This window comes from Spodoptera frugiperda, chromosome 5 (assembly GCF_023101765.2).
Source record: "Spodoptera frugiperda isolate SF20-4 chromosome 5, AGI-APGP_CSIRO_Sfru_2.0, whole genome shotgun sequence".
Taxonomy (NCBI): domain Eukaryota; kingdom Metazoa; phylum Arthropoda; class Insecta; order Lepidoptera; family Noctuidae; genus Spodoptera; species Spodoptera frugiperda.
In genome coordinates, this window is record NC_064216.1 from 7,777,480 (window position 1) to 7,790,636 (window position 13,157).

At 34.4% G+C, this 13,157-nt stretch overlaps 1 protein-coding gene across 4 annotated transcripts in view; it reads left to right on the top strand.

Annotated features, from left to right (window-relative positions):
* Positions 1-13,157, top strand: part of LOC118271574 (polypeptide N-acetylgalactosaminyltransferase 5) — a 37,119-nt gene that overhangs the window by 6,420 nt on the left and 17,542 nt on the right. For all 4 annotated transcript variants that reach the window (XM_035587645.2, XM_035587644.2, XM_035587646.2 and 1 more), the window contains exons 5-6: positions 3,226-3,392; positions 11,734-11,898. In XM_035587645.2, the coding sequence (XP_035443538.1) occupies positions 3,226-3,392; positions 11,734-11,898 (332 nt within the window). The remainder of the gene's footprint in view (positions 1-3,225; positions 3,393-11,733; positions 11,899-13,157) is intronic.

Here is a 13,157-nt window from a genome sequence, read left to right on the forward strand (position 1 = left end):
CTTATTGAATTGTTAAATAACATAACTCTGATAACCTTACAACCCTAAGATTAGGTAGTTTTGCAGATTAACACGTTTAATTAATCAACAATACAAACTATGGCAGTTTGATCAAAATGTATTATGTTATTTATAGGTTTGTCTTTACTGTCCCACCAGGAAACTATGCTTGTTACATGTTACAATTAGGAAGAAATGTATGAATTTAATATTGTTTATTAGTCAAATTTACCTATGTAGTGGTAAATACCATTATGTTTGTTAGATATGTAATCTAACATACTAATAATACTACTATCGATATATAATAACGAGAAGTAAGAATTAGTCGAGTATGCAATTTTTGTTGTCAGTGGTAAATTATTATGAGATAAGATTAACCATCTAATCTAAATTAATTAGTAATGTATGTATCTGATCGTATCAATATTTTTATATCAGTTTTTTAGACCTAACATCCTTTATTTTTCAATAGGTATTTCATTTTATTTCTTTTCATCGATAAGGAGGCACTCATACACTCTATATAGGATTATGATTTATGTGAAATATTATCAAGCTCGTTCTTACTGTATTGCATGAAAGTTTTCTATAAAACTGTTATGTAAAGACTGTAGTTATATACCCAAACATAGTAAATACTGGCGTCAATTTGCTTCAGTTATTATTTGCATTGGATATCAATATTTAAATAAATAAGGAGAAAACAACAATTTTCTATGCGCATGTTATAAAATATATTTCGATTAGCAACACTTGAATCTACGTTCACGCTATTTCCTAACTTATAATATTGCAGTTAGAGATACCTGTAGCTGAAGAAAAATTAAACATCAAAGAATATTCTAAGAAATACGTTTGTATGAATTCTCTGATATTGCTAGTATAGCATTGGCTTCCACTTCATAAGCTTTTATTAACTAATGGTTCCATTGCAATAACAAATCATGACGAGATATTTGTAGAAGTATACCTATAGACTACAGACACACGTAGTACATTACATATTCAATACACCCGCTAAGACAAGACAATAGTTAAAGGTGCATATTTTTAACACACTTATAACAAGGTGTCACGCTCGTTAGTTCTACAAGGTGTTTTAGTTAGAGATACACCTTTTCTCAGTGACAAGATAAAAGGAATAGAGACGAGTCCAATATTGTCAATTTTCATATAGCGGACATGTTTGTAAACCCGTAGTCGCATCCTGGACTCCGTGTTCAATAACAATAGCCCCGCTTGTGATCAATAGACTAATGTGGCAGCCCAACAATTTATTTATTATACAGTATACCACCTATCTATGCGGTTTCGCTTTTACAAAAAAAGATAGCAGTGCGTGCGTTTGATGGAGTGATAAATGACGCTCACTATACTTGTAAACCGTGTGGAAACATTCACAACGTATTTACAGCAGAGTAAAAGTAATTCACATAGAAACAAGAATACAATCTAGCAAATAGCTATGTTATTTTTAACAGTCCATTAATATGCAAAAGCAATAAGTGCTTTCAAAGTATAGCAAATTCGGTAATTTAACATCACATAGGTATGATGTAGAAAGTGCGATAAAATTTTGATACACATATTAGTCACGGAATGGAGAACAATTGTGCGATTTATTCAACTGCCGTGTTATTTAATCTCCGTTTACAGCAGGTTACATTGACATTTGACATGGCATGACATGGAGTCGTGAATCTAAATTTGTACACTGCACGTGGCTATATACTACGATCTAAGAAAACAAGTGTCCCATGTTTCCTTCTAATGAGTGAAACTTGACCCTCGTGGCTTTTCTGAAATATTTTTGGTATGTCAATTCTTTCTCTTAAACAAGCTAAGATGGTGCTGCGATATTTACTATACTGCAAACTTTAACGTGGTGTAAAATTTGCATAATACCGCTATATTCTGTCTACGAAACTTCTGTTGTTATACCTACTCTAAAGCGGCATACTTCATAGTAACTTCTTTAAATCAGTAGATACGTAAATTAGTCTTCGGACACGAAGAGCGTTTTGAACATTAGCAAACAATGTTGCGCCAACATATAATTTGATGTGGATGCAACAGACGACGCGTCGTCTTCGACAAAATCAGCGATTACTAATCAATGGAGTTTCCTAATGCGCCCGCGCCGACCTTGGAAAAGTGAGGGGTCCTACACGCGATGAGTTAAAGATGTCCGCGCGTCGCGCTTTGTACCGCCACACAATGGTTGCGCATACAACTGCGGAACCCATCTCGGTATTTTACCGCTATATCGATACTATTATATCGATAGACCTCGACATTGCGAGCGCAGCGTACAACTGTTTACTTATGAATTTACTGAGCAAATACTTAAATAGCCATCCATGACGCGACTTGAAGTTGAACACGTTACTGTAATAGCTTAATAAGTTTTGTGTGTGACCGTAATATCCTGTTTTCGAGAGCGTTGACCATAGCTAAGTCTTCTATAAATAGTTCTCATTATGCTAATTTGTATGGTAAACTTGAAAGCTTGGCCTATTTATCAAACTATAGGTCAAAGTGCTCACTTAATACTGTTACAAACGTTTGACGAAAACGTTTTGTACATTATTATATATGGCTTTTATTCTATATATTGGCTTATGTTTGTTACAAAAGAAAGTAAGCATAAATAAGTGCAAAGTTTTACTACCATTTAAAAGACATAGCACTGTGTTGTATTGTGTTTTCTACTCCATAGTGAGCAACTTGACTTAACTAACTTTATGGTTTGCTGTGATTGTTTTTATTTATTCCTTAGAGTTTATTAAACCTGTCACTTTTAATGGTGAATGGTTGTTTGAAGACGACGTTTTATTACCATTCTTTATTTCTTTTTAATGTTTTTCAGTCTTGTCTTACAATTCTGTACTAAACGTTTGAATGTAGCATTTTGTTTTGTTGTGCCGAGTGCACTTAGATGATGCATTTTAAGGTTTACGTTCAACGTTTAATGTTCGAATCTAAACTGCGACATTTCGTTCAATCGATATTGCAATAACTATCTTCTATACCACCTAGGAAGTTCAACGATTTTCATAAGATCATGTTTCTTTTTCTCTTTATTTTAATTAGGGACTTTTATACAAGGTATATGCCAGTCCCATCGGACCTTATAAACTTACTGACTACTTTTTAATTAATAAACTTACTATTTAAAACGCAATCATAAGATCATGTTGTAACGCCATATTTTGTCACCAGATGCAGAGACAAGTCCTACCCTACCCTGCTGCCCACGACGAGTGTGGTGATAGTATTCCACAATGAAGCCTGGACGACACTGATTCGTACAATATGGAGTACTATCAACCGATCCCCGCGGCCACTTCTCAAGGAGATCATACTCGTTGATGACGCGAGTGAAAAGGGTAAGTGGACACTCCGCACACATTATAATCTTCGAATCATTACAACACGTCTACACGTAATAGATCTCTTAAAAGATTTTTTATGCGGTTTTATAATCGTGAATGTCATTCACGATTCGTCGTCAGTTTTTAAACATTATCGTGTGAATAGTTCGTAATTATATGCCTTTATCAAGCTTCAATTTAACAGGACATCTTTAATTTTATTTTGTGTGTTATGCAAGTAAAGTAAAAGTGTAAAGAAACAGTAACAATGCTGTACAAATTAAATAAAATTTGTGCCGCGTAACAATCTACTCGAGTCTTGTACTTTTGAAATGCGAAATGTGAGAGTCATTACGATCCTTTGAACGATAAAGAAAATACTTAAAATCTTTTAGCATTTCCATTTACCATTTCATATCAAAACGCGTCGGCTATTTACCTTCCTCATTAGTTGTACTAGGGATGTATATAATTTTATTTTTCACTCGCTACGTTATGTATGATTAGTATTGATTAGGTAATATAAAGTTTTCAGTAAAGATTTCCTGAATGATCATATTTATATTGATGTGATCGTAGCAGTGATAAAAAAGTCCCGCATTAAATAAAAGCGATCATAAGTACGATAGAGAATCTATCTTATCTACTTTCAATTACAATTTGCCTTTACGAGGCCGATTGTCGGAAATGTCGTGGTGAGCCACGTCGGCTTCAGAAATAAAAAGAATATCTTTTTTTATTTATGTACCTACCTACGTATATCGAATGAGTAATCTGTTTTTTGTAAAGTATTTTTGATGTTGAACATTTGTAATAGCCATCTTGACTTGACACCGCCAGCCTGGTCGCTATGCATATTGAATAAATATGTAGATTAATATGAATGAATAAAATTCACGTTCGCCTTGAATGCCTCTAAGGCTGGTATCACAAAAGTTCGGCGATTTTGCCCTGGTTATTTGAACAAATACTTTTCCATGGAAAGTGCAGAAGACCAATTTCCACTTAGTTTATGCAACTAACGACATTATTTCTGTTCTTCCTGTCACATCTACTCTGTGTTAAACAGTTCAGTCGCGCCCTAAATCTGCATTTAGCCAGAGTTCGTAGGTAGTTGCATTGCAAACGAGCTCGCGAAATTATTTAGTTCTCTCTTGTAGTGTTCAAGTTTTGAGATTTACATTAACTTAGCTTTGTTGTATGCATTATTCATCTGTTTTATACACAGACCTACGGCAACAGTTACTTTATATAGTAAGTTAGATAGGATAGCCTATACGTTTGTAGAATTTAAATTATGATAACTGTTTACATGTAAAATGATTTTTGTAACAAAAATCCTGTTCTTTAATGTATAATGAGCACGACAAATTCTTGTTTTGTCCTTATTGTATTCTAATGTAGGTGTGTGTGTCTCTGTGTCATTGACGGAGTTCAGAGGAAAATGTACTCTGAATAAATGGTAACGTCACAATCGTTCGTGAGGCGATCTTCGTGCAGACAGTTTGATTACTCATTGAACACGCATAAACGAGTATTTGCATTAATTGCTCTACAACTTAGCGTCAGTGCAATGCTTAGCAGTCGCGAACAAAAAGAGCGATGTAGACCCGGCTTTATAAAGTAATATCTATTGAAGATCAAATCGCCATTTTTTTACTTCTCTTTTATAAGGATTATACTTGTTGTTGCATTGTCCTCTATGATTAGGAAAACAGTTGTAGTCTCGGCGTTAGTCCGTGGCGTCACACATAATTTTAAAGATTAAAAGCTTAAATTTCTGAACGCAGCCATGCACATTGGCAACACTGCGTCTGCAACACTAATTTCATTCGGATTTTATGTCACGTAACGGCGTCACGTTTTCCCACCTTTTTACCATTTTTTAGTTAAAATAAGTGTTTCTAAAACTGTAATATGGGAAAGATAAAGTCGGAGTCAAGATCTAAAACTGCTGAAGAAATTGAAGAAACTTGAAAAGGAACTTTTGAGCTCCGATTCGAGCGATGATGGTACGAAAATGGCCGGCCTTTCATCTTTTGCAAGTTTGCAACAAAGTTTATAGCTTCGCTATGCAGCAAAACATTTAACGCTACACCGTTTAAAGAACGTGTGTTTTTACTTTTGTGCCTGGGCGTCTTGCGCTTTGCATGTGTATGTAAAGGACGCGGCGACATTTTGCTATTTCATGCGCGATAGATACTTATGTACAAGGAATCGCACGAGCATTTACAAGGCCGGTTATTTTCTAGCAAGAACTGGCCTGACCTGTGGGACGTCCTGCGGGGGCGTACGTGGTCTACAATGGCTAAGTTATCAAATAATCAACCTCTGGGGTGTTCTGTGGGAGCACACGCGGTTGAGTCTTGCTAAGCTATCAAATAATCAACCTCTGGGGTGTTCTGTGGGAGCACACGCGGTTGAGTCTTTATAACCTTCAAGGGAAGTTCTGCGGGAACTTACATGGTTATATTGTGATGTGGCGAAAGCCACATGCTGTACCATACGCCACATGCTGTACCATAAGTCACATGCTGTACCATAAGCACAGCTTGCATTGTGTTTTACTTCCAGAAACTGGAAAGACACCATTAACATTATCACATTACATGGAGGAAGACATTGAAAATGTCCCTCCGGATAATGAATGCATAGAATTGAGCAATGCTCAACAAAATGATACATATGTACATTGTACAACAAGATGTAAATGTGGAAAATATAGAATCTTTATGAGAATTACCTGAAGTCTTACCACATGAAGAGATGTTGGATCCTCAGGTAATAGACATATAAGGTGTGAAGTCACAGCTGGTGAGAGTAGGAGGAGAGTTACACAAACAAATAGCACAAAGGTGATTGGGGGAATGGCATACTGATGAAAATTCACCGTTCTCCAACATGAAATTAATGGTGCATCTTTTGTTAAACCCGGAGGTAAGCACTACAATCAATGATTAATAATCCCAGAAGTGTGACCAAATGATACAAACAAAACAGAAACAAACCTCAACAGCCTTGGCATGTCTGGGTTCATGTCTTCAAATGTGCATGAGAGATAATTAAGGACATAGATGGATATCATTAGAATACTGAATGATGCTCCAATCCTACTCTGTGACTATAAATTTAGATAGAAAGAGACGTAAGTCCCTCCTGTTATCAGTTATAAATAAAAATGTGAAAGATTTTCTATTGCAATCTGGAACAGAAATCTACCTATTTGGTGAAGATCTAGGAGAAGAGATCAGAACAGCAAGATCAGTCAAGAGATCTGGTCAAGAACTGAGGTGGCTGAAACAAAAAGGTTCACTACAAAGCGAAGTACATGGGTGCCTCAGACAGGTACTCCTAAAATAAATAATAATAAAGCTTTAAACTGGCGGGGTCCTCCTCAGGCAGATGCTAAAAAGAGGGGGGGCCGTCACCCAGAACACCAGCAGCAGTCAGGACCAGGGAGAGCAAGAGGAGTCAACCTCAACGCAAATGAACCAACAGGTGAGTAGACTTAACTACCACTTAAATAATTGAAAACTTGATAACTCAGGATCCAATTATTCTCAGTTGGGTTGCGGGATACTCAACCCCTTTGTGTGATAAACCACACCAGAGTTTAACTCAAGATCCAATTATTCTCGGTTGGGTTGCAGGATATTATATCCTTTTGCATAGTAAACCATACCAGAGTTGTACTCAAAATGATAGGTTTTCTGAACTAGAATCTTTACAGATCACCGCAGAAATTAACCAGTTAAGTACTTGCTATGAAAGCAATACAAACTTGCAAACCTGTAAAAAGATTCATTGTGTTCACCTATTTTCCTTGTTAAAAAGAGCAATGGAACTTTTCGTTTTGTTCTAAGTTTAAAGAATTTAAATAATTTTGTTGAAACTGAGTATTTCAAATTGGAAAATACCGAACAGTGTGCAAGTTTTTACAAAAAGATGATGTTCTTGTCATCTTATATCTGAAATATACTTGTTATATGATAAGTATCAACAAGGATAGTGAGAAATATTTAAGATTTATTTTTAAGGAAAACACTATCAGTTAAATACTTATGTTTTATTCTTGGGCCTTTGTACGGCTCCATCAACATTCACAAAAATCATGAACCAATGATGGTTTTCTTAAGAGAAAGAGGTTGTATATCAGTTATCTATTTAGATGACTTTTTGTTTTTTTAAGTATATGAAACAACTATGTTATTATGTTACATAAACAAAATTGTTATAACAACAGTGTATACAAAACATACAAGCAACTGTGAATTTACTAAAAACATTAGGATTTATAGTTAGCCGAGCAAAGAGAATAGTTAAGTGTGATGTTACAACTGTAACTTTTATTGTTACTATACAATACTATAGATATGACTCTTAACATTACTGAAAAGGAAAGAAATATATTCTTTTATTGTTTTTTCCAAGCTTATAAAAGAATTACTGTATAAAATTATGATTAAAGTTAGAATTTAGGCTAATTAAAGAGTCTAGGGCTCACATAAATTCACTGGAATGAATAGCTGCCTTTTTTGTTTTAAAAATGTTTGCTTATAAATGAAGAAATAGTGATAATATTACTGCTGTAACCTATATGTATAAATAGATTAGGAGGAATTTAATATAATTTTTTACATAGGATTTCTAAGAATATTTGGCAATGGTGTGAATTTTAAAAGACTATTGTTTGATGCTAATTACATAAACACTAAAGATAGTGTGATAGCTTTTTTGAGTCTAGAAGGAAGATAGGAAGATAGACATTACAAAATGGGAACTGAGCAATATAAACAATCCAAAGGTTATTGATATATACTAATGCAAGGTGTTGCACTTATATGTCATGGCAACCAGACCTAGGAGCTGTTGCAGTTGATGCTTTCACCATTCCTTGGACTAAATACAGCTTATTTTATTTATTATTTCTCCTCCATTCTCTATGGTTCTTAAAACCCTAGAAAATAAATTACAGACAAAGCAACAGGTATAATAGTTGTGCCCCATTGGGTCACTCAGTGGTTATTGTTAATGTTAATAGATTATTGTTAAAGGAACCTGTTATATTTTTACCTTCTAAGTCCTTATCTTGCATAATTCCAGATTGTTACACCCCTTTTATAAGAAAGTGGTATTGATGGTAGAAGCATTATCAGGAAAACATAGAGTTAGGAATTTGTGATGAAGCAGTTCTTGTCTTGATGAATTCAATATCTAAAGATACTTTGAATCATGCAAATCATGCATGCATGTGCATTAGTATCATAGGCTAAGTATTTAAATCCATAAATATAAACATTACTAAGCCTACCATTACTGAAGTTATTTCAGTACCGTACTTTGTGATTCAATGAAAGAGTTACAGTTAGTAACATATGGTAATTTGAATTCCGTAAGATTAGCTCTATCATTAGTTATAGGACCACATTTGGATACCGATCATTAGATCAAAAGATTGTTCAAGGGATTTTTTAAATTAAGACCCCCAAACCCAAATATAATAATACTTGGGATATGTCTTTGTACTTGATTATATTGAAAAGAATTATACTCTAGAGAAAGAATTATCTGCAGATTGTTACCAAGAAAACCTTATTAACGTTGGCCACGGGTTAAAGGGCTCAAACAGTAGCCCTGATTAATATTATTAATATAATGATTAAACAAGACTGTATTAATCAATTCATCAATCTATTTGTAAAAGATAGATTGATCAAGACTTTAGGACCAAACAGGGTCAACTTTTTATAACTGATCCTTTTCTTTAATGCTAGGAAAGGAGTATGTCCAGCCACTGCGGTGGTCAACAATTTAAAAGTTACAAAGGGTTTACGTGATTTTAAAAGTACTAGCTTATTTGTATCTACAAAGGAGCCATATAAAGCTGTGTGCTTCAGTACAATCAGCCGTTGGGTCAAAAGAGCCATGGAAGAGAGTGGAATTGACACTAGTGTATTTTCAACACACAGTACCCGACATGCAACAACATTAGCAGTTTTCAGCAAGTGGGGAAGTATTGATGAAATACGACGAACGGCTGCTTGGATTGGAGAGTCTTAAATTTTTTGCAAGTTTTTTCATAACAGACCAATAATTAATAAAAGTTTTCTTAGAACCTTTTCTTCAACAATGTGAATGATATTTGGAATTAGTTTGAATTACGCAGTTAATAGATATATAACTGTTCAGTTATATATTTAATTAAGAAGTGTATATTTTTTAAAAAATAACTCTGTTGATTGTTATTTTTAAACAAATGGTTATTGTTTTTACAACTGGTCTTTGAACATCTACAACTGTTTTCCTAATCATAGAGGACAATGCAACAACAAGTATAATTAAATAGTCAAACGAACTTACCTGTAAGTGAAGTTCGACTGTAATTATTCTTGTTGTTGCATTGTCCGAAGATGATTAGTCCCACCCTACCCAGATCCTTCATGTTATATAAATATAAACATGAACCCTATGTTGTAAAACCAATAAATGGCTATGAACTTAATGAAATTAGTGTTGCAGACGCAGTGTTGCCAATGTGCATGGCTGCGTTCAGAAATTTAAGCTTTTAATCTTTAAAATTATGTGTGACGCCACGGACTAACGCCGAGACTACAACTGTTTTCCTAATCATCTTCGGACAATGCAACAACAAGAATAATTACAGTCGAACTTCACTTACAGGTAAGTTCGTTTGACTATTTAATTATATGCAAAGTGAGCAATCTTGTTACGTTCCAGTATTTCGATTACATTTTATGTTTGTACAACAGCAATAACATTTCGCTCCGGTGTTAACAACTTGTAATTTTTACTGTAGTTTTTTATTTAGTTCCTAGATTCCGATTTGTCTTGATAGTTTGGCTACAGAATAGTAAGAAATCTTTAAAAGATATCAACCTTATAACTTTGCAATAAAGATGAAAATCTAATAAAGAGATGTCTGAATATTTTCATATTACATTAGAATTGTTATTGAATCCGTAATATACTGAGTTACACGGCTCTTCCACTCCATATAATGAGCTCTTCCGTCGTATTCCTTACGAGTGGCGCCTGTATTCACTTATTCAGGCGGCCTTCGTCACGTACAAGCAAATAAAAAAGTGTACTTAACCCACTATGGCTATGTATGCAGATTATCATGCGATGAGAGTGCGGTGTCCTCTTAATCTTGTGGAAGAAAACACGTCATAATCATAGACTGATATTATGATAGCCATGCAGAATAGACACTGGCAATAAATACTTGAATACACTAGTTATGCCTGTCAAGAACGGCTATGTTTCGATTCCAAAAATTTGTGCCTGGCAATATAGCCTCTATTACATCATTCTAAAGCACTCATGTCATAACTTATGTAAAGTGCTCCTGCGCATATTAATATGTTAGTTAGTGATATCAAATCCAAATGTATTAAGAAACTATTTAGTATGCCAACTATATTATTGATCATAGTACAGTTGATAGATGTTATCTATGGTTTTCAACGTTCCATATTGCTTTACTTGTTCAACAACTGTTTTCCTTGCGGGCATTAAAATGTAACATGCACTTTGGAAAGGACTGCCTATCTTTAAGGACTTAAGAGGTTAAATGAATTTAACCCATTATTTGCCTTCATTTGCAGAGGCCAATTATCATGTAGGAAACTTTTAAAACGTACCAATCTAATTAAGAACCTTCTTTTGAAAGACGTTAGATGCCTGTAACACTATAGATAGCACGCAGGTACGTGATAAGTATGCAAAACAGTCCTAGATTCTACACTTTCAGTATTACTTGATGTTAAACTGGTTGAAATATACATTTCGTATGAAAATGTGAAAGTGAATTTGTCTGTTCATAAAAACTAGGTGCTAATGTATCTATGTTAGTGTTACTTATCTGGAAATATGTGGGCAGCGTTTTTATATTTTTCAATGACAAACTGTTCGGTGAAAACGTGTCTAAAACGCATTAAATAGTAATTTATAGACATTGAATTATGGTTTCTCAACTATGAAGGTCTGCTTGTGGCTGCTGTGTGCATAATGAAGATTTCATAAGGAAATAATATTTGTTTCGTAGCTAGACTCATAAAATGATTTAGCTGTCTTCCGTCGTGTCGTGAACTATGATTGTCCTAATTGACCCTAGACTAACAACTAGATAAACCAAGGAGGTCTATGAAGAATACATACATACCTATGTAGGTACTACCAATAAAATAAGAAGTATTCTTCCTGTTGTTATTTCAACTCCGGAGTGTGCATTCTCTATACGGGCGTTACCAAATTGGCTACCAAACGCTTTTAGACATAATTAACTAATTTATATGGACACGACTTATGATTAATTGTTCCTTTCTCTCACCAGAACACTTAGGGAAGAAGTTGGAAGACTACATCAAGACGTTGCCGGTGCCGACACATTTGTTCCGCACTGAGAACAGGTCGGGTCTCATCCGAGCACGTCTGCTGGGCGCCAAACATGTCAAGGGTGACGTCATCACCTTCCTCGATGCCCATTGCGAATGCACAGGTAAATATTATTCATTTTTTTATATTATTTTGGTATTGACAATGAGGTTTTTATTAGCGGAAAGGGGTCTTGACTTATGTTTGGGTCTTGATTATACTGTTTTTATGAATGTAAAGAATACCTAATAATACAGATGCAGTAACCACTGGTTGGCTATTGCTGCACTGGACAATCGTTAGGTACAAAAGTTATGGCAGATTTTCATCTCTACCAAATGAGCCTAACAAATGACTTTGCTGACTGTACAGTTCCACTCTTGATGGAAAGTAGAGGGAGATATAGTTTTAGTCGTCAATATTTTAACATAGTTCTAAGTAAAACTATAGTTTAGTTTGGTGTAATTAGTATTCTACTGATCATACGCACTACTTACGTCAAATTAACCATCTAACGCCCGAATACTGAAATGCTACTGAATAAAGAATTAATAGGGACATAATTAGTTTTGAGAGCGTCTTAAAATTGAGTAGCGTGTGAGTATTCGGACTTAAGACTCAACCGGTGCCTTAAGTACGAATCATGTTGAAAATAAATAGCAGTACCTTTTCCTATAATCTGTTGGCATTGCACAATAAATACTAGTGTCGAGCAGGTTGCACTAATAATGCATTGCTTAGCCCTTTTACTTTGCTCGTAGATCAATAAAAAACAGGTTCAAGCACCAAGTGTATATTAATTTACCGTGTCAACCTCCTCCGATAACGGGGAAGTAAACAGCTGATACATGAACCTTGCTTGCTTGATAAGGCAATGCTTTAGGTCCTTTGGTACGCACTGATCAAGTAGTTGTTTTAAATTGGCATTTATTATCACACTAATTATTATAAATGTGAAAATTTGTTTGTTTTGATGTTTGTCCGTCAATCACACTGATACAGACAGGGTATGAGCTGACTTCGGTGTTATCTATTTTTAAAGCTGTGAAATGTGAAAGTTAAATACTTAATCATCATGTATTAATAGAATCTAGGTATATATTGTTTTATTTAGTTCAGTTAACGTATAAATAATATTGGTTTCCGATAAACATATTGTGTAAACCGGAAAATGATACATTCGTTTAATGAAATCATGATTATAAATATAATGCATTTATTTAACTGAAAAATACCTATAACAAAATATTTTCATTCATATTTATGTCAATATAGAAATGATTTGATTTTGAATATTTACATTCATTTATAGTCCACATTTGTTGATATAATTTACTATTTTATTCAAACCGAACAGCAAATTACTGTTCGAAATTTCAACAG